Source organism: Elephas maximus, chromosome 20 (genome assembly GCF_024166365.1).
Source record: "Elephas maximus indicus isolate mEleMax1 chromosome 20, mEleMax1 primary haplotype, whole genome shotgun sequence".
In the NCBI taxonomy this organism is placed as follows: domain Eukaryota; kingdom Metazoa; phylum Chordata; class Mammalia; order Proboscidea; family Elephantidae; genus Elephas; species Elephas maximus.
Genome location: NC_064838.1, coordinates 77,698,129 through 77,719,953, shown reverse-complemented (window position 1 = coordinate 77,719,953; position 21,825 = coordinate 77,698,129). Strand labels below are relative to the sequence as shown.

Below are 21,825 nucleotides of genomic sequence, written 5' to 3'. Positions count from 1 at the left end.
GATATGTTTATATGTATATATGCATATATAATTTTGGGTTTATATATGCATATGTACTGTGATGGAAACCCTGGTGGTGTAGTGGTTAAGTGCTACGGCTGCTAACCAAAGGGCTGGCAGTTCGAATCTGCCAGGCGCTCCTTGGAAACCATATGGGGCAGTTCTACTCTGTCCTATAGGGTCACTATGAGTTGGAATTGACTCGATGGCACTGGGTTTGGTTGTATGTACTGTGAAGGATGGGAATTCCAGAGTACTTAGTTGTGCTCATGAGAAAACTGTTTAGATACCACAATGCTGCTGTGGTTCAAAGAGAACAATGGGATACTGCATGATTTAAAGTCAGGAAAGGTATATGTCAGGGTTGTATTATTTCACCATACTTATTCAATCTGTATACTGAGCAAATAATCTGAAAGCTGGACTATATGGAGAAGAATGGGGCATCGAGATTGGAGAAAGACTCATAAACAACCTGCATTATGCAGATGACACTACCTTGCTTGCTGAAAGTGAAGAGGACTTGAAGCACTTACTGATGAACATCAAAGATTACATCTTTCAGTGTGGATTGCACATCAACATAAAGAAATCAAAATTCTCACAAATGGACCAATAAACACCATCATGATAAACAGAGAAGACTGAAGTTGTCAAGGATTTCATTTTACTCGGGCCCACAATCAACACACATAGAAGCAGCACTCAAGAAATCAAATGATATAGTGTAATGGGCAAATCTGCTGCAAAAGAACTCTTTAAGATGATGAGAAAGAAAGATGACACTTTGAAGGCCCCAATATCAAGATACACATTTACTGCATATTTATACATATGTATGTATATTTTTTTATGTCATATTTTGGCTCTTGTGGACTTGCTCTGATTTTCTTCAGTTTCAGCTTGAACTTACATATGAGCAATTGATGGTCTTTCACAGTGGGCTCCTGGCCTTGTTCTGACTGATGATATTGAGCTTCTCTATCATCTCTTTCCACAGATGTAGTCAATTTGATTTCTGTGTGTTCTATCTGGTGAGGTCCATGTGTATAGTTCCCGTTTATGTTGGTGAAAAAAGGTATTTCCAACGAAGAAGTCATTGGTCTCGCAAAATTCTATCATTCAATCTTTGGCATTGTTTCTATCACCAAGGCCATATTTTCCAACGACTGATCCTTCTTTGTTTCCAAATTTCGCATTCCAATTGCTAGTAATTATCAATGCATCTTGATTACATGTTTGATCAATTTCAGACTTCAGCAGCTGATAAAAATCTTCTATTTTTTCATCTTCAGCCCTAGTGGTTGGTGCATAAATTTGAATAATAGTCGTATTAACTGGTCTTCCTTGTAGGCATATGGATATTATCCCATCACTGACAGCGTTGTACTTCAGGATAGATCTTGAAATATTCTTTTTGCTCAGACTACAGATTGAATAGATGTGGTGAAAAGATGTGGTGATGTGGCATGGCTGAAAATGAGAAGAAACAGCTGCAAACATCCATTAATAACTGGAATGCAGAATGTGCGAAGTATGAATCTATGAAAATTGGAAATCATTACAAATGAAATGGAATGCATAAACAACAATATCCTAGGCATTAGTGAGCTGAAATGGAACTGCTACTGGCCACTTTGAATTGCACAATCATATGGTCTACTATGTTGGGAATGAAAACTTCAAGAGGAGTGGCATTGCATTCATCCTCAAAAAGAACATTTTAAGATCTATCCTGAATTACAATAGGATAGGTATCCACACACAGTAAGATAATACCCACACACCTACAAAGAAGACCAGTTAATAAAACCCTTCAAACTTGTGCACCAAACACTAAGGCCAAAGATGAAGAAACTGAAGATTTTTAACAACTTCTGCTGTCTGAAATTGATCAAACATACAATCAGGATGCATTGATAATTACTGCTGATTGGAATGCAAAAGCTGGAAACAAAGAAGAGGGACTCACAGTTGTAAAAATATGGCCTTAGTGATAGAAACGATGCCGGAGATTGCATGGTAGAATTTTACAAGAACAACAGATTCTTCATTGCAAATACATTTTTCACCAACATAAATGATGACTATACAGGAGGACCTTGCCAGATAGGACACACAGGAATCAGATTGACTACATCTGTGGAAAAAGACGATGGAAAAGCTCCACACCGTCAGTCAAAACAAGGTCAGGGACAGACTGTGGAACAGACCTTCAATTGCTTATATGATAGTTCAAGTTGAAACTGAAGAAAATTAGAACAAGTCCACAAGAGCCAAAATATGACCTTGAGGTATATCCCACCTGAATTTAGAAATCATCTCAAGAATAGATTGATGTTTTGAACACTAATGATTAAAGACCAGATAAGCTGTGGAATGACATCAAAGACATCATATATGAAGAAAGCAAGAGGTAATTGAAAAGACAGGAGAGAAAGAAAATACCAAAATGGATGTCAGAAGAGACTCTGAACCTTGCTTTTGAACATAAAGCAGCTAAAGCAAAAGGAAGAAATGATGAAGTAAAAGAACTGAACAGAAGATTTCAAAGGACAGCTCGAGAAGACAAAGTATTATAATAATATGTGCAAAGAGCTGGAAATAGAAAACCAAAAGGGAAAAACACACTTGGGGTTTCTCAAGTTGCAAGAACCGAAGAAAAATTCAAGCCTCGAGTTGCAATAGTGTAGGATTCTATGGGGAAAATATTAAACGATGCAGGAAACATTAAAAGAAGATGGAAGGAACACACAGAGTCATTATATCAAAAAGAATTGGTCAGCATTCAAACATTTCAAGAGATAGCGTACGATCAGGAACTAATGGTACTGAAGGAAGTCCAAGCTACACTGAAGGTATTGGCAAAAATCAAGGCTCCAGGAATGGACGGAACATCAACTGAAATGTTTCAACAAATGGATGCAGCCCTGAAAGTTCTCACTTGTCTCTGCCAAGACATTTAGAAGACAGCTATTGGCCAACCAACTGGAAGTGACCCATATTTATGCTTATTCCCAAGAAAGGTGAATAGATTGGTGGCGTAGTGATTAAGTGCTACAACTGTTAACCTAAAGGTCGGCAGTTCGAATCTGCCTGGCACTCCTTGGAAACTCTATGGGGCAGTTCTACTCTTGTCCTGTAAGGTCGGTATGAGCCCGAATTGACTTAACAGGAATGGGTTTTTTTTTTTTTTTTTTTGTCCGAGAAAGGTGATTCAGCCCAATGTGGAATTTATTGAAGGATATCATTAATATCACATGCAAGCAAAATTTTGCTGAAGATCATTCAAAAGAGGCTGCAGCAATATATCAAGGGAACTCCCAGAAATTCAAGCTGGATATAGAAGAGGATGTGGAACCAGGGATATCGCTGCTGATGTCAGGTGGATCCTGGCTGATAGCAGAGAATACCAGAAGAATATTTACCTGTGTTTTATTGACAATGCAAAGATGTTCAGCTGTGTGGATCATAACAAATTTTGGATAACTTTGTGAAGAATGGGAATTCGAGAATGCTTAATTGTGCTCATGAGGTATCTGCACAAAGATCAAGAGGCAGTTGTTTCAACAGAACAAGGGGATACTGCGTGGTTTCAATTCAGGAAAGGTACACATCAGGGATGTATTCTTTCACCATATCTATTCAATCTGTATGCCAAGCAAATAATTTCTTATAGTAACAGAGTTGTTATTGTCAAAAAACAAACACAGAATCTTATCCTAAGAGTGGCTGAATTACAGTGCCAACTCAATTACCAACCTTGAGAGGTGTCTGAAGTTAAAGGGAAGGCATTGATTAGGCAGAAATGGAATCCTGAAACTTGGGATGCGGACATATGGCTAGATAATCAGGAAGCTGGAGAAGTTGAGCCCCTAAATTTCATTGAATCATTCCTACCAATAGAACAAGCCCTCTCACTCCTATCTGAAGAGATTACTCCCTGCTTGTCTGCTAAACCACCCTCCCCAGTAGAACCATTTCCCCCTCCACCCCCATCTAATGAGACTAACCCAGCCTAGTCTAAAGAGCCTTTGTCTGGGTTATTGCCTGGGGCATCAAGCAAGGCAGATGCTTTACAACACAATGCTGAATGTTCTCAAAACATTTCCCCACCACTGATTTGGGCTACTAGACCAATAACTAGACTTAAGGTGAAGTACAATGTGTGACTGAGGAGGAGATAAGCTAAGCTACACTCTAAAAGAACTGCTTTATGTTTTCTAATGTGTACAAATGGAAACCTGGGCAATATGTGTGGGAATGGCTGCAGAGGTATGGGATAAATGTCCAAGGAACATAAAGATGGATCATTCTGAATGTATTGATATGGGCCTCCTAAGCAAAGATTTTTCATTAAGCGTTTCAGCTTGAGAAGTTAGGAAAAGAATCTAGCAGTTTAGTTGATTGGGTTTCTAAAGAATGGATTACTCCAAGGCCTATGCTAAATCAAGTTGAAGTACCAGACTTGCCTTGGCACACTGTAGGTGAAGGTATCCAAAGGTTTAGGGAAATTGGCACATTAGATGGATTTTTCAGGTTGGACTCACATGGAGTGGCCAGGGAAAATATCTTTTACTGCAACGGTGAAGCTCAAATTTGTGAAGGAAGCCCCAGCATCCTTGAAGACTGCTCTGACTGTTATTTTATGTAAGTCAGATTTGCCAGTGGGAACTGCCCTAATGGACTTCAGACACCTAACTACAATGAGGTTGATTGGACCCTTTGGTGGTAAAGGCCAAGTGTCAGCACTCAATCCACAAAGTGGGTGTAACTACTGTAATGGACAGCAGAGTCAAAGCAGTAATTGAAATAGTCTGATTTGTATGAACTTACATTTTGGTTACTTAGTTATGTTGTTCCTAGGGGTAAAATAGTTGGAAAACCTAGTAAACATTTACTTGATCTGTAGAAGCTGATGAATTCTAGATCAAGTGAACAGCAGTCTAACTCGAATCTCCAGAATAGAAAATCATGACCCCTCAATCAATTCCCAGACTTGAGTGAGTTTAAAGACCTACAATCCCCTGAATGAAAGGGAGGCCAGATCCCCTTGAGGAAGGACTCCAATACACTGTCAAAAACTTATACTGTTAATTTTTCTCCCAGCCTTTCTCAAAGAGATCTATGGTCTTTTATGAGAGTGACTGTCCATTGGGGAAAAGGAGATAATCAGACTTTTTTGGGGATTACTGGATACTGGCTCTGAACTGACACTAATTCCTGGGGACACAAAATGTCACTGTGGCCCACGATTCATTGGGGCATATGGAGGTCAGGTTATTAATGGAGTCTTAGCTCATGTCCATCATACAGTATGTCCAGTGATTCCCTGAACCCATTCTTCAGTGATTTCTCCAGTTCAGGAATGCGTAATTCGAATAGATATACTCAGTAACTGGCAGAACCTCCACAATAGATCCCTGATAAATGGAGTTAGGGCTATTACAGTAGGAAAAGCCAAATGGAAACCATCAGAATTGCCCCTACCCATGAAAATGGTAAACCCAAAGCAATACCTCATTCCTGGAGGGACTGCAGAGATTACTGCCACCATCAAGGACTTGAAGGATGTAAGGGGGTTATTCTCACCGCATCACCATTCAACTTGCCTCTTTGGGTTGTGTAAAAAACGGATGTATCTTAGAGAATGGCAATGAATTACAGAAAATTTAACCAGGAAGGGACTCCAGTTTCAGCTGCTATTCCAGATGTGGTTTCATTGTTTGAGTGAATTAATACATCTCCCGGAACCTGGTATGCAGTTATTGATCTGACTAATGCCTTTTTCTCCATACCTGTTTTGAAGGACCATCAGAAGCAGTTTGCCTTCAGCTGGCAAGGCCAGCAATACAACTTTAGTTGCCTACTCCAGGGCTACATCAATTCTCCAGCCCTGTGTCATAATTTAGTCCTCAGGGACCTCGATCACCCTTCCCTTCCACAAGACGTCACACTGGTCCATTACATTGATGACACTGTGCTTATTGGACCAATAAGGAAGAAATGCCAATGACTTATTGATAAAACATTTGTGTACTAGAGGGTGGGAAATTAATCCCACAAAAATTCAGGCACCTTCCACTTCAGTGAAATTTCAATGGGTCCGGTGGTATGCGGCATGTCAAGGTATTCCTCATAAAGCAAAGAATAAGTTATTGCGTTAGGCCTGTCCCACAACTGAAAAGTAAGCACAACACCTAGTGGGCCTCTTTGGATTTTAAAGGCAACATATTCCTCATTTGGGCATGCTATTAAAGCCTATTTATCAAGTGACTTGAACAGCTGCAAGTTTTCAGCAGGGCCCAGAACAAAAGTAGACTCTGAAACAGGTTCAGGCTGCTGTGTAAGCTGCTCTGCCACTTGGGCCACATGAACTGACTGATCCAATGAAGCCTGAAGTGTCTGTTGCAAATACACATGCTGTTTGGAGACTTTGGCAGGCCCCTGTTGGTGAATCACACACAACACAGACCATTAGGATTTTGGAGTAAAGCTCTACCATCTGCTGTAGATAATTACTGTCTTTTTGAGAAACAGCTTTTGGCTTGTCACTTGGCCTTAGTAGAGACTGAACGCTTAATCATGGGACACCAAGTCACCATGCAGCCTGAGCTGCATATCATGAACTGGGTGTAGTCTGACCCACAAAGTCATAAAGTAGGATGTGCATAGCAACACTCCACCATTAAACAGAAGTGGTACCTATGAGACTGGGACCAAGCAGGACCTGAAGGCACAAGTAAGTTGCATGAGCAAGTGGCCCAAATGCCTATGGTCTCCACTCTGGTTTCATTACCTTCCATCTCTCAGTCTTCACCTGTGGTCTTATGAAGAGTTCCTCATGACCAATTGACTAAGGAAGAGTAATCTCCTGTCTGGTTTACAGATGGTTCTGTGTGACATGCAGGCGCCACTTGAACGTGCACACCCACAGTGCTACAGTCTCTTTCTGGGCCCTCATGCCACCAAGAATGAAAAGAGAAAGAGAAATAAAAAAGTATACAAGTTGGGGAGGAAGATGTAAAACTGTATTTGCAGATGACATGATCTTATACATAGAAAACCCTAAAGACTACACAAGAAAACTACTGGAACTAATAGCAGAATTTAGCAACTTTGCAGGGTACAAGAGCAACACATGAAAATCAGTTGTGTTCCTCTACACTAACAAAAATGGCTCCAAAAAAGAAATCAAGCAAACAATACCATTTACATTAGCCCCCAAATTGACAAAATACCTAGGAATTAATCTAACTAGGGAAATAAAAGAATTATAAAATGAAAATTATAAAACACTACTACAGGAGACTAAAAGAAACTTACATAAATGGAAATACATCTAGTGCTCATGGATTGTTAGACTTAATATAGTGAAAATGTCAATTCTATCAAAGCGATCTTCAGATACAATGCAAACCCAATAAAAACCCAACAACATTCTTTACTGAAATGGAAAAACTGATGATCAACTTCATATGGAAAGGAAAGAAAACCCTGATAGACAAAGCAATGTTGTAGAAAAAGAACAAAGCAGGAGGCCACACACTCCTCAATATTAAAACATATCATGCAGCCACTTTAAAAACAGCCTAGTATATGTTCAACGATGACATACAAACCAGTGGACTGAAACTGAGCACTTAGAATTAAACCCAGCCATCTACGGAAAACTGGTTTTTGAAAATGAGTAAAAGTCCATTCAGTGGGGCAGAAACAGTCTCTTTAATAAATGGTGCTGGCAAAACTGAATATTCACTTGCAGGAAATGAAACAGGACCCATACTCACACCACACACAAAAAGTAACTCAAAATGGGTCAAACACCTAAATGATGAAACTAATACCACGAACTTTCATGGAAGAACACAAAGGGACATAACGTGGGACCTAAGGTTTTATATAAATAGAATAACAAACATAACAAATACATGAATAGAAGAAGACAAAAGATAAATGGGACATCGAAAAAACTGGAAACTTATGGTCAGCAAAAGACTTTATTAAAAGAGTAAATAGACAGCTGAGAGACAGCAAAAAAATCTTGGGAAACAACTTACCGGATAAAGGTACCCAGAAAACTAAAATCTGTAAAAAGTTGCAACAAGTCAACAGCAAAAAAGACAAACAACCCATTCACAAAAAGGGAAAAGGAAATGAGCAGAAAGCTCACCAGAGTTCATTCAAACATGAAAAAATATATGAGAACATGTTCACAATCATTGGACTTTAGAGATATACACCCAAAACTGCAATGAGATATCATCTTACCCCAGCTAAAATGGCATTGATTAAAAAAAATAAAATAAAATGACAACAACAAAACAGGTAACAACAAATGTTGGCAAAATCATGGGGACAATGGAATCCATACCCATTGCTGGTCGGACTGCAAATGGTACACCCGCTATGAAAAATGGCGCGCCGCTTGCACAAAAAAACTAGAAATAGAGCTAGCCCGTGATTCAGGATTCGATGGGAAAAATATTAAATGAAGTAGGAAGCATCAAAAGAAGATGGAAGGAATACACAGGGTCATTATACCAAAAAAAAAACTGGTTGACCTTTCACCATTTCAGAGAATAGTATATGCTCAGAAATCTATGGCACTGAAGGAAGAAGTCCAAGCTGCATTGTAGGTTTTAGGCACTGGGGAAAAAAAAAGCTCCATGCGTTGACGGAATACCAATTGAGATGTTTCGAAATATGGATGCAGTCCTGAAAGCATTCAATCGTCTATGCCAAGAAATTTGGAAGATAGCTACCTGACCAACCTACTGGAAGAGATCCATATTTATGCCTCTTCCAAAAAAGGTGATTCAACCTATTGTGAAAATTATCTAAAATAAAAATTATTTTTTATTTAACAATATCATTAATAGCACAGGCAAGTAAAATTTTGCTGAAGATCACTCAAAAGCAGTCATAGCAGTAGTTTCAATCTGAATGTTTATTAATATGTTTATGAATGTTCACTTTTGTAAAGAAAGTACTTTCAGGTATCATTTCATCAATTCTATTTTGAATTATTTGTCTTTATTCTTATTTGACTTTTTCATATTAGTGATATAATCTCTTTGACCATTATACATCTTAAAACTAATTTCCCATTCATTACCTTTACTTTTCACTCCATCAATGTTCTTTGATAAATAGCAATCTGAATTTTAATTAAGCCAAATAAACTAATTTTAAGAAACAAAAATGTTCATGAATGAACAGATATAGTTTCCAACATTTACAACAAAGAAAGGACTTCCATTTCTGGTTAAGTTTCAGTGGCTCACAGAAAGTCAAAGTTCCTGCTTCAGCCACTAGAAGAAACTGGATGCATTTTTAAGGATCTTTAGAGATATCAAATAGCTGTGAAAGAAGAAAAGAATGATGAGAATTTTAAAGTGAAAACTCATTAATCAGAGAAAGCCCACTTCATGATTCAAACATAATTGGCTTACAATCTTTTGCAATTACAACAATGCTGCAATATAGATTTATTGGACAATTTCATATATGTGCATGTTTTATTGATTCAAAGACTAAATAAACAAAACACCCATTGCGGTCAAACTGATTCTGATTCGCGGTGACCCCATATGTTACAGAGTAGAACTGCTCTACAGAGTTTTCTTGACTGTGCCCTTGGCAGAAGCAATCACCAATCTTTTCTTCTGCTGTGTTGCAGAATGGGTTCAAACTGCCAAACTTTAGATTAGTTGTTGTTGTTGTTAGGTGCCGTCGAGTCAGTTCTGATTCATAGCGACCCTATGCACAACAGAACGAAACACTGCCCAGTCCTGTGCCATCCTTACAATCGTTGTTATGCTTGGGCTCATTGTTGCAGCCGCTGCGTCAATCCACCTTGTTGAGGGTCTTCCTCTTTTCCACTGACCCTGTACTCTGCCAAGCATGATGTCCTTCTCCAGGGACGGTTCCCTCCTGACAACATGTCCAAAGTACGTAAGACGCAGTCTCGCCATCCTTGCCTCTAAGGAGCATTTTGGCCGCGCTTCTTCCAAGACAGATTTGTTCGTTCTCTTGGCAGTCTGTGGTATATTCAATATCCTTCGCCAACACCACAATTCAAAGGCGTCAAGTCTTCTTCGTTCTTCCTTATTCATTGACCAGCTTTCACATGCATATGATGTGATTGAAAATACCATGGCTTGGGTCAGGGGCACCTTAATCTTCAGGGTGACATCTTTGCTCTTCACACTTTGAAGAGGTCCTTTGGAGCAGATTTGCCCAATGCAATGTGTCTTTTGATTTCTTGACTGCTGCTTCCATGAGTTTTGATAGTGAATCCAGGTAAAATGAAATCCTTAACAACTTCAATCTTCTCTCCTTTTATCGTGATGTTGCTCATTGGTCCAGTTGTGAGGATTTTTGTTTTCTTTATGTTGAGTTGTAATCCATACTGAAGGCTGTGGTCTTTGATCTTCATCAGTAAGTGCTTCAAGTCCTCTTCACTTTCAGCAAGCAAAGTTGTGTCATCTGGATAACACAGGTTGTTAATGAGTCTTCCTCCAATCCTGATGCCCCGTTCTTCTTCATATAGTCCAGCTGCTCGTATTATTTGTGCAGCATACAGATTAAATAGGTATGGTGAAAGAATACAACCCTGACGCACACCTTTCCTGACTTTAAACCAATCAGTATTCCCTTGTTCTGTCCGAACAACTGCCTCTTGATCTATATAAATGTTCCTCATGAGCACAATTAAGTGTTCTGGAATTCCCATTCTTCCCAGTGTTATCCATAGTTTGTTATGATCCAAACAGTTGAATGCCTTTGCATAATCAATAAAACACAGGTAAACATCCTTCTGGTATTCTCTGCTTTTAGCCAGGATCCATCTGACCTCAGTAATGATATCCCTGGTTCCATGTCCTCTTCTGAAACTGGCCTGAATTTCTGGCAGTTCCCTGTTGATATACTGCTGCAGCCATTTTTGAATGATCTTCAGCAAAATTTTGCTTGCGTGTGATATTAATGATATTGTTCTATAATTTCCACATTTGGTTGGATCGCCTTTCTTGGGAATAGGCATAAATATTAGTAGTGGAGCACAAACCCCTTATGCCACCAAAGACTAGATACAATTGTGATATTAGTCAATGGTATCCAATTTCTCTCCAGAGGACTTGAAGTGTTTTGTACTTTTACAATCTATGTATAAAAAATGCATGTTCTCCCAAGATATCATATATTCTTTATAAAATGTATTCTGTGCTGTTTAAAATTTCACTTTTTTATGGGATTGGATATCTTTTCATATATTTAAGGGATGATTAAACTGTTATAGGTTTTCTCCATTTTTCTATTTATATTTTTCACTTCTCATTGATATTTAAGAATACTTATAAGGGAAATTAGCACTTTATCTGAGGTATGACTTACAACTGTTTTCCCCACTTTATTTATTATATTTTGGCAGGACTTTTGGTGCTTTTTTTTTTAACATGTGGAAATATTTACTTTTACATAATTATTTTTCAACAATTTTTGTCCTGAATTCTAAAATTTTAGTCATAACTTGACAAATCTTCCTTATCCTAAAATTGTATTTAAAAAAATCTTTGTCTTAGGATTATTTTATTGTTTAATTTTTAAGAATATTTAAACTATTTTATCCTTTGGAGTGTTTCCTGCTGTAGTATTACTAAAAATGTATCTTTTTTTTCCTCAAAGACTGTCCAAGTATCCCAATAATATTTCCTTTAAAATTCCATATTTCACCTATTTCATTTCCTGTTCTTATTGTATGACATATTCTCATGTGTATTTGGTTTCCATTTATGCCATAAGAAAATCTTGCTATTTATGCACAATACCCCCAAAAAGCAAACCCGTTGTCATCAAGACAATTCTAACTCATATCGACCCTATAGAACAGAGTAGAACTGCCCTATAGGGTTTCCAAGGAGTGACTGGTAGATTAAAATTTCCGAACTTTTAGATTAGCAACTGAGCTCTTAACCACCGTGCATCTAGTACTCCACATGCAATTGTGGAACTTTAGGATTTCCTTTTAGCTTAGTTACTTCAGGGCTGTGCACCAACTATGGTGTGGGCCAGGCTGCCATTCCACCCCATTGCGCTCTGTCACACCTGATTCCTGTGGAAGGCCTTTCTCACCACCCACTCTTCATACATCTTCTATGTTTTCAAGGTTGTACTTCCTGATGCCTTTCAATTAACTTCCCTAATCACTTTTACATGGTGTCCCTGGAGGAGGACATCATGCTTGGTAAAGTAGAGAGTCATCAAAAAAGAAGGCCATCAAACGAGATGGACTGCAACAACAGGCTCAAGCATAATAATAGTAAGCACGGTGCAGGACCAGGCAGTGTTCCCTTCTGTGCTACATAGTGATGGCACCTAACAACAACAACAACAATCACTCTCTGATATTATAATACTATAAGATTTCCCTCTTGTGGAGATGACAGATAGATAAACATATAATAGATGATAGATAGATAATTTACACAACCTTTACTTTTTTTTTTTTTTACTTTAGTAGTGAATATATATATATATATATACACACTACTAACCTCAAGGTTGTGGGTAATTATAAACTGTTCAAAATCACTGCTTAATAATAGGAAGTAACATCCTGTTTTCATAAGGGGAAATTTAGCTTCAAGCCAATATTCTTAAATTATCTGTCTTAGGCTAGGTTCTCTACAGAAATAAAACCAGTGAGCCATATATATACATATATATATATGTATATATATGTATACATATGTATACATATGTATATATATGTATATATATGTATATATATGTATATATATGTATATATATGTATATATATGTGTATGTGTATATAGATAGATAGATATACATATATGTATATATATACACATTATAGAGAGAAAAAGAGAGATTCATTTCAAGAAAATTAATCACCCGGTTGTAGAGCTGGCAAGTCCCTGGTCAGGCATCAGGGGCTGATGAACCCAAGATCCACAGATCAGAGGACAGGCTGCTGGCTCACAGGACAGAAGACTGAGAAATCCAAGGTCAGCCAGTAAAGTGGGAGGCTGTTGGCTCAAATATCAGGAACTGGAAGTCAGGTACTGATAAGCCAAATGCAGGATCCAGGGCAGAGCAAAAGCCAGTGAACTTTGCCAGAAAGTCCACATGTATTGGATGCAGGCCACACCCCCAAGGAAACTCCCTTTCAACTGATTGTCTACCTAGAGCAGCTCCTTATCATGGAGGTGATCACATCATATCAGATCTCATCATGGAGGTGATTATATCATTATATGACTGCCAAAATATTCCATAATTGCCAAGACACAGAGATTCATGTCTTAGCAAAGCCAACACACAATCTTAAAGATCATCCTACCTAAGCATCACTCAGATTTGAAGCCTTGATGGGGAAATATTTTATAACAATACACAGACTACTGACCTAGAGTCTTGCCTCTAATTTCAGCTGGACTTATATCAGAACCTTATTTTCTCCTGTGAGTTTAGTAAGAATCAGCTCTTAAAAGTGGTTTCACAGAGGGAATGAAATTGAGGATGGATGGTGGAATGCTGCAAGGAAAATAAAAAGCCTCCCTGTTGGGATTAATCTTGCGACAAAAAAAAAAAAAATCTTTTGAACTAGATTTAAGGTATCCAACAGCTAGTTCTCAGTTTGCCCAGGTCCTCTTGAAGAAATAAATTATATATTATATGATTAGTAGGTAAAAACATTCTTTGTTGTTAGGACATTTATTATAAATTTTACAAAAGCCAGCCCCAGAATTTGGATGAAGACATCCATTTCAGAGAAGAAAATAAGTAAAATAATTGAGGAAAATATGACTAGAGCTCAATCTAATAGGAACAGAGGGTCCATATTAAGAAGTCATAATAGATAAAGTGAGAATTGAATTTGGGTCAATTTTGTGTGGGAAGTATTGCTACTTAAGAGCAATCCAGGATCTTAAGTCTGTGAAATAAAACTTCCTTCACACTCTATTCCATTGAGACGCTATAGAGGAAGAGTATTCTGGGCAAACTGAGAGCTATCTGGGAAAATAAATAGATAAACCAAATCAGAGAGTGCCAAAGAGGTTTGTTTAATTAGAAATTTAACTGTGTCAGGTTGAAGAGATCCCAGGGGATGGAGATAACTTTTTTTTTTTTTAAAGAGCCCTCCATGTTAATAATGAACAGTGTTTTAAAGGTAGATTAGACACCTATGATGAAAGAAGCTGTTTCAGCCAAAGTAATTTAAGTACATAAATATGTAAACCCTCTTCAGTGAGGAAGAAACAAGTTTATCAGAAACAAACCAAAATCCAAACCCCCTGCAGTTAAGGAGATTACTGCTCACAGGGACACTTCAGGACAGAGCAGAATTGCCCCCCAAGTTTCCAAGGCTATAAATCTTTAAGGAAGCTGACTGCCAAAACTTTCTCACACAGAGCAGATGGTGGGTTCTAACTGCAGACCTTTTGGATAGCAGCTGAGCACTTTAACCACTGTGCCACCAGACCTCCTATTACCCCCCAAAAAAGGTATGAAATATTTTATATTAATTTTCAACTTCAGTTCATGATATTATTAAAGTTAATGTTTAATATGGAGTAGCAAAAATATCGTTTTATTAAAGCACCTTATTTACATTTCTGACTCTATTAAATAAATTTACCTTAAGCTGATTTTAAATAGTGATATTAACAATTTTAAAACTCCAAAAATTTGAAAAATTGCTGTTTTTGTAAGAATACTAAATAATATTATAGGAAAACTTCATTTCCAGCAAAGACTTTGTAGCAAATAAGATTATATGTATGCATTTTAGTTCTGATATTTTAATAAGACATTTAAAATAAAACAATCCATGAAATAAATCTACAACCGTTAAGGAATCCAAGAAATTTTTTTTAAAGAAAATGATATTTTATGCTAAAGAATTCATAAAATAATAAAAAGTTTTAAGTTCATACTGATTTCCAAGTTAGTTTTAGCGTTTATGTTCTAATTTATGTCAAAAAATACAAACACAGCTGAGGTTTAGGTAGAGTGGGGGCATTGACAATGACTAATATTTAACCGAATCGGAATCTTGTTACCCAATGCCAAATTTATTGCCTCCAAGTGGCTTCTGACTCATAACCACCCTATAGGATAGAGTAGAACTGCCTCACAGGATTTCCAAGGCTGTAAATCCTTACAGAAACTCACTGTCACATCTGCCTCCCACAGAGTGGCTGGTGGGCTTAAACCATGGACCTTTTGATTAGCAGCGGCGCACTTAACCACTGCACAACCAGAACTCTTTCAATATTGTTATGCATTCCTTAATCATTTGGATTTTTCCAGGGAATGGGTGCTTAGATTTCAAATAAAAACATGAGAGCATTAAGTTTTATTTCCCTTTAAGTAATAAGAACTTAAACATTTTCAAGAAGAATAATATAAACGGTTTTGGGAGAACACGCAAGGTAAATCTCTGCTCTTTCCACCCTGTTCTCTTGAGAAAAACCCAGAGAAATCTTACATGATATTACACATGGATAATTTCATCACCAAAAAGTGGAGTTTGTACAATTAGCTCTCACAAGTCATTTTATTTAATTAACAAGAAATATATATATTTTTTATTAAATGCCATCATTTGTAAAAAAAAAAAAAATACATAAGGATTTGGTTCTTTTGTCCTCTTTTGAATCTTAATTCTTCTCCCTCTCTTAAGGGTGATGCTTTCATTTTAATAATGTCCATTCCTTTATTTTAGTTCAGAATCAAACCCTGAGTACCACGTTAGGTGTACACCCATTTTCTGGAATCTATACTGATTTCAAGTAGGAAAATAGTCACAGCCTTTACCTCTCAGATCATTTAGTATCAGTAAAAGAAAATGCATACAAATGGTATTACCCTAATTGCAATTCTGAGTGCTGAACAGTGATGGGTACTACAGGTGTTACATGTCCACAAAGCAGAGATAATGATATAAACTCAAATATTGGCAGAGAACTCATGGATAATTGCACCTTTTGAGTTGAACATTTTTGGAGTTTGTAATGTTTTGATAATTGTTTTTAAGATCTCACTTCATTCCCACAATAATCCAGTGATACAAAAGCAAAAGATATTAGAGAGTATTGCTCATGTTGTATAGCATACTGAGTAAAATATTAGTTTTAATAACAATCAAAATAAATGGATGATAATAAGCAACTGTTGGCAACAATAACAATAATAGACGACAATAATAGAGAACAATAAAACAATAATAATAGACTATTATAAATGCCAGGACTTCTTCCAGATTTTTTACTTAAATGATTTAATTCACTTAACAACACTAAATGGTGATATAGTTGCCAGTCATTTTACAGTGAAGCAGAATGTGACATGGAAAGATTAACAAGCATACATGAGGTCATCATACAGCTAGATGTTGGAACTATAATTCAATTTCAGTCTATCTGGAGAATATTATTCTATAACAATGGCACAGAGCCCTGGTGACAGAGTCCTAAACACTTGGCTGATAATCAAAAGGTCAAGGGTTCAAACTCTCCAGCTGCTCAATGGAATAAAGACATGGCAGTTGGCTTCCCTAAAGATTTACAGCCTTGAAAACCCTATGGGGCAGCTCTACTCTGCACTGTAATGTAGCTACCAGTACAAATTGTCTCCTTGGCAATATTTTTTTTTTTTTTTAACCATGGCATACCATACCTCTTCTCTACTTGGTGGGCAAGGTACAAACCCATTAGGATGGAGAGATGAAAAGCAGCGCGAGACAAGAGGAATCTTGCCTCTTGCAAAATTTAAGGAGGCACTCACTTTCAGAATTGTGCAAATGCAAGGAGGGCCCTGAGCCTCCTTAAATTTTGCACCTCAGGAGCTTCCCTAACTGGTTCCTGTCCTGACCATGATGAAAGCGAATGGTGGGAAAAACAGTCCCAACAACCGAACTCTAAATTACTTTATCAAATACATAACTAGGCAATATGTTAAATTCTAGGGCTATAGGCTTAAAGAACATATTATCATAGAACCATAACTAAAAAGTAATCAATTTAAAATTGGTAAATAGACAATATGTTTGGCCAATATTATCTCATTTAATTCTCACAAAGAAGTAAACCTTTGAAACTTTAAAAAAAATGCTTAATATCACAATTGAGTCAAACTCAAGTCCATTAAAAAAAATACTTATTTACAGTCACAAAACTTATGTGCAATTGGTCAAATTATCCATATTTAGTGGGTCTGAACATCTTTAAATCTGAAGAATAGTGAGTTTAGAAACAGTTACCTAAATTTGTCTGAAAAACAGCAAAAAATCATGTTGGGTGCACAGAGCACCCAATGGGTATAACAACAGCCAACATCATTCCTCCTACTGTCCCACATATAAACATTGATAACAAATACCCTCCATGCTACCCCTGTTTTCATAGGGTGACCAGTTTTATTATTGGTATCTGAATCAATGTTCCCAGGACAATTTCCCTGAATAAAATCCTCTTATCTTGCCCACTTAATATCCTTCCAAAAGATATTTGTTTTATTCCCTACACAAGATGTAATACTCTCACACTTTTCTTTCTAAACTATCTAATGTGAACTGTATTATAGGAACCTATATGCTTAAAGGCGATCTGGTGGCACAGTAGTTAAGTGCTCAGCTGCTATCCAAAATGTTGGTAGTTCAAGTCTACCAGTGGCTTCTTGGAAACTCTATGTAGTAATTCTACTTGTCCCTATAGGGTCCCAGAGAGTCGGAATCGACTCAATGATGATGGTATGGGTATATGCTTAAAATCATCAAGGAATGCAAGAAGGAAATGTTGAAAGAGGCCGTTGAAAATGTGTGTTAGAAGAGAGTTTATGATACAGTGTTTGAGAAGCTTGATTCAGAAAATGCATAGAGAACTATAATAGAATTGTCAAGAAGTGTAATTAATTTAAAATGAGATTAGATGGCAAAGCTGAGGGTCCATCTCCAGCAGTTGCCAATTGCTCCAGTGCCTGTGCTGAGTCAGGTATAGCTTGATCTGTCCTGGGCTGTGTTCCGAAAGTATAAGGAAATGATCTTAAAATCACTGTGGATTGTGATTTAACAGGAGGATGTGGGACATACAAAACTAGTGTCATTCTTAATGTGCAAACCATTGCGGTGATCATAAAATCCAACCTGGACACCTCAATACAATTTAGAGAAGAGAAAAAGAGATACAGGAAGGTTAAGGAAATGCACATGTAAATTTACCTTTTCCACAGATGAATCATCAAGAAAAATCATCACAAGATAATCTAACTGAAATTATTGAATTTGTTCTCTTGGGCTTTGCTGACATGCCCCATCTCCAGTGGTTCCTTTTTGGATTGTTTTTAATCATCTATATCGTTATCCTGTTGAGCAATGGCACCATATTTCTCATAACAAAAATGGATCCTGCTCTCCAGAGCCCTATGTATTTTTTCCTAGCAAATTTTTCCTTCTTGGAAATCTGCTATGTATCAACTACTCTCCCCAGAATGCTGATAAATATTGGGACCCAGAAAAGAACAATTTCCTTCGTTGCCTGTGCTACGCAGATGTGCTTTTTCCTTCTGTTCGGAGGCACAGAATGCTTGCTCCTGACAGTGATGGCCTATGACCGCTATGTGGCCATTTGTAACCCTCTGCACTATCCTCTAGTCATGAACTACAGGGTCTGCATTCAGTTGGTGACTGGCTCCTGGACCATTGGTATCCCAGTTCAGATAGGGCAGACATATCAGATTTTCTCTCTGCCTTTTTGTGGATCTAAACAAATTAACCACTATTTTTGTGATATTCCCCCAATACTCAAGCTGGCTTGTGGGGACACCTTTGTTAATGAGATGTTGGTCTACACAGTTGCTGTGTTATTTGTCATGGTTCCATTTCTGTTGATACTGGGCTCCTACAGTAAAATCATCTCCATCATCCTGAAGTTGCCATCAGCCACAAGTCAAGCCAAAGCCTTCTCTACCTGCTCATCTCATCTAATGGTTGTGGTGTTATTCTTTGGAGCAGCCATTATTGCCTACTTAAGGCCCAACACTAGACACTCAGAGGGAACTGACAAAATGCTTTCTCTTTTCTACACTATCCTAACTCCTATGTTTAATCCCATGATATATAGTCTAAGGAACAAGGATGTCATAATGGCACTGAGAAAATTGCTTTGTAAATAACTCACTCTATTAAAGAATCAGTTTAATGTATAGAAATTGCCTTCTTACATATTTTTAATTAAATTTCAACAGATGTATACTTTTAACCATACCTTGCGATATGGATTGAATTTTGTCCCCCCAAAATGTGTGAACTTGACTAGGCTATGATTTTCAGTATTGCAGTGCTAGTCCACCATTTTGTTTTATGAGTCTGAGACCTCTAGAAGGCAAGTGGTTTGGTTTGGTGATTTCCCTATGTGTTGTAAATCCTACCTTTATGATGTTAATGAGGCAGGATTAGAGGCAGTTATGTTAATGAGGCAGGAGTCAGTCTACAACAATAGGTTGTATCTTGTGTCAATCTCTTTTGAGATAAAAGAGAGAAACTAGCATAGAGACAGGGAGACCTCCTATCACCAAGAATGAAGAACCAGAAGGCAAGAGTGTTCTTTAGACCCAGGGTCCCTGCTTCGAGAAGCTTCTAGACCAGGGGAAAATTGATGACAAGGACCTTACGATGGAGGCAACAGAGAGAGGAAGCTTCCCCTGGAGCTGTCTCTCTGAATTTGGAATTCTAGCCTCCTTGTCTGTAACAGAATAAATTTCTTTTTGTTAAGCTATATATACTCGGGGTATTTCTGTTATAACCCAAACCCAGTGCCGTTATAGCAGCATTAAATTACTAAGACACCTTGTCTTCCCAAACAATCATTTCCAAGTTAATAATCTCTTATAAAAAATCTCTCCTCAAATTATATAAGTAATATATGTATTAAACCCATAGCAAATCATTATATTAGTAATTCTATGATTTCATTGTGCAATGTCATCCCTCAATAAAAATTTTTGCTTGGGCTTATTTAATTTAGTCAGTTGTAATATATAATCTATTACCTAGGGTAAAACATTATTCATTTCCACGAGTGCCGGTACAGTTGTGATACCCATTTTAAAAACCAGGTTTTGCAATATGCATTAATTAAAACTATGCACTGTTCCTTAGGTATCCATGGGGAATTTGTTACAGGACCCCCACAAATACCAAAATCTGTGGATACTCAATTTCCTTATATAAAATGGCACAATACTTGCATAGAACTTACTCACAAACTTCCATATACTTTAAATCACCTGTAGATTACCTATAATACCTAATACAATGCAAATGCTGTGTAAATATTTGTTATGCAGTCTTGTTTTGGGAATAGTGACAAGACATGAGGTGAACAATGCACAAACAATGAGGGCTGAAGAGAGAGACTGAAGGTCTGTGACTTGGTGGGAGGCTACAGCTGGGTATGCCTACACATCATTTCATTTGCATGGATTCAGTGTAGTGCTTGGCACAATAACAATAATAATATAATCTTTATGATAAACCTGGAAGAGGTTCTGTGGAGAAGTAACATTTGAACTGAGTCCTAAATAATCAGGAGTAACTATGTAAAGAACACTTTAGGCAGATAAGCATGGAAATAAAGGTAGCGGCCTGATTATATAGCAGTCTTCCATTCCTGTAAGAAATTTGAATTATTCCAAGTACAGTGGGAATCCATGAAATTGTTTTAGATTTTCTGTAGAGAACACTTTGACTGTTAGAATCTACCAACCACTCCTTGGAAACCCTATGGGACAGTTCTACTCTCTCCTATAGGGTCACCATGAGGTGGAACTGACTCAAAGGCAAGGGCTTTGATTTTTTTTGGTTGTTGCTGTTTTTTTTTTAATGGAAAACAAAAAAAAAATTAAAAATGCAAATGTCTTAGAAAAGCACTGTAGAGGTTGGCGGGTGCCGTAATGAATCTTTCAAGTGTTTAAATCACTTAAGGCTGTAAACCAAGCCTTGAACAAGAATCAAATGAGATGGGAACCATATTAAATAGCAATTGCTGCATTCTATGATGGTATTTGATTGTCTATGTGTATATATATATATATATACACACACACACACATATGTCACTTGGTATCCAAGGGGGATTGTTTTCATTATGTCCGCTATACCAAAATCTGAAGATGCTCAAGTCCGTTTTATAAAATGATGTAATATTTGCATATAATACATGCACATCTTCCCATATACTTTAAGCCATTTCTAGATTACCTATAATCCTTAATAATGTAAATTCAATGCAAATAGTTGCTATACAGTACTGTATTTTTTAGGGAATAATGTCAGGACAAGAGTCAAACAATGCTCAAAGAGTGCTGGAGAGAGAGACTGAGGACATGTGAAATTCTGACAGGCTATGTCAGGGAAAGCCTACACATCAGTTTATTTGCATGAATTTAGCATGGCGCTCAGAGCTTGCTGAATCCAAATTTTGCTATTGGGAACTTTCTTTTTTTTTTTGTTCTACTTTTCCAAATGTGTTTAATCTCAGATGGTTGATTTTGTGGATGGGGAATTCACAGATACACAGGGCCAACTGCATATACATACACACACACACACACACACATACACACACACTCATGCACACAATGCACACACGCACACACATACACACAGACGGGTACACAGACACACACATACACATACACACACTCATACACACACATGCGCATACACACACGTACACACACCCACACACACATACAAACACTCAAACACACACTCACATACACATACATACACATACA

The 21,825-nt window shown here is 37.4% G+C and overlaps 1 protein-coding gene across 1 annotated transcript; it reads left to right on the top strand.

Annotated features, from left to right (window-relative positions):
- The first annotated feature begins 18,243 nt into the window (after positions 1-18,243).
- Positions 18,244-19,200, top strand: LOC126064157 (olfactory receptor 10AG1-like). The gene has a single exon (XM_049862869.1). The coding sequence runs from the start codon at positions 18,259-18,261 to the stop codon at positions 19,198-19,200; it is 942 nt and encodes a 313-aa protein (XP_049718826.1). The 5' UTR covers positions 18,244-18,258.
- Positions 19,201-21,825: the final 2,625 nt, after the last annotated feature.

Excerpts from the sequence above, each read along its gene's own strand:
- LOC126064157 (XM_049862869.1), top strand. The coding sequence starts at position 18,259 with ATGAATCATCAAGAAAAATCATCACAAGATAATCTAACTGAAATTATT.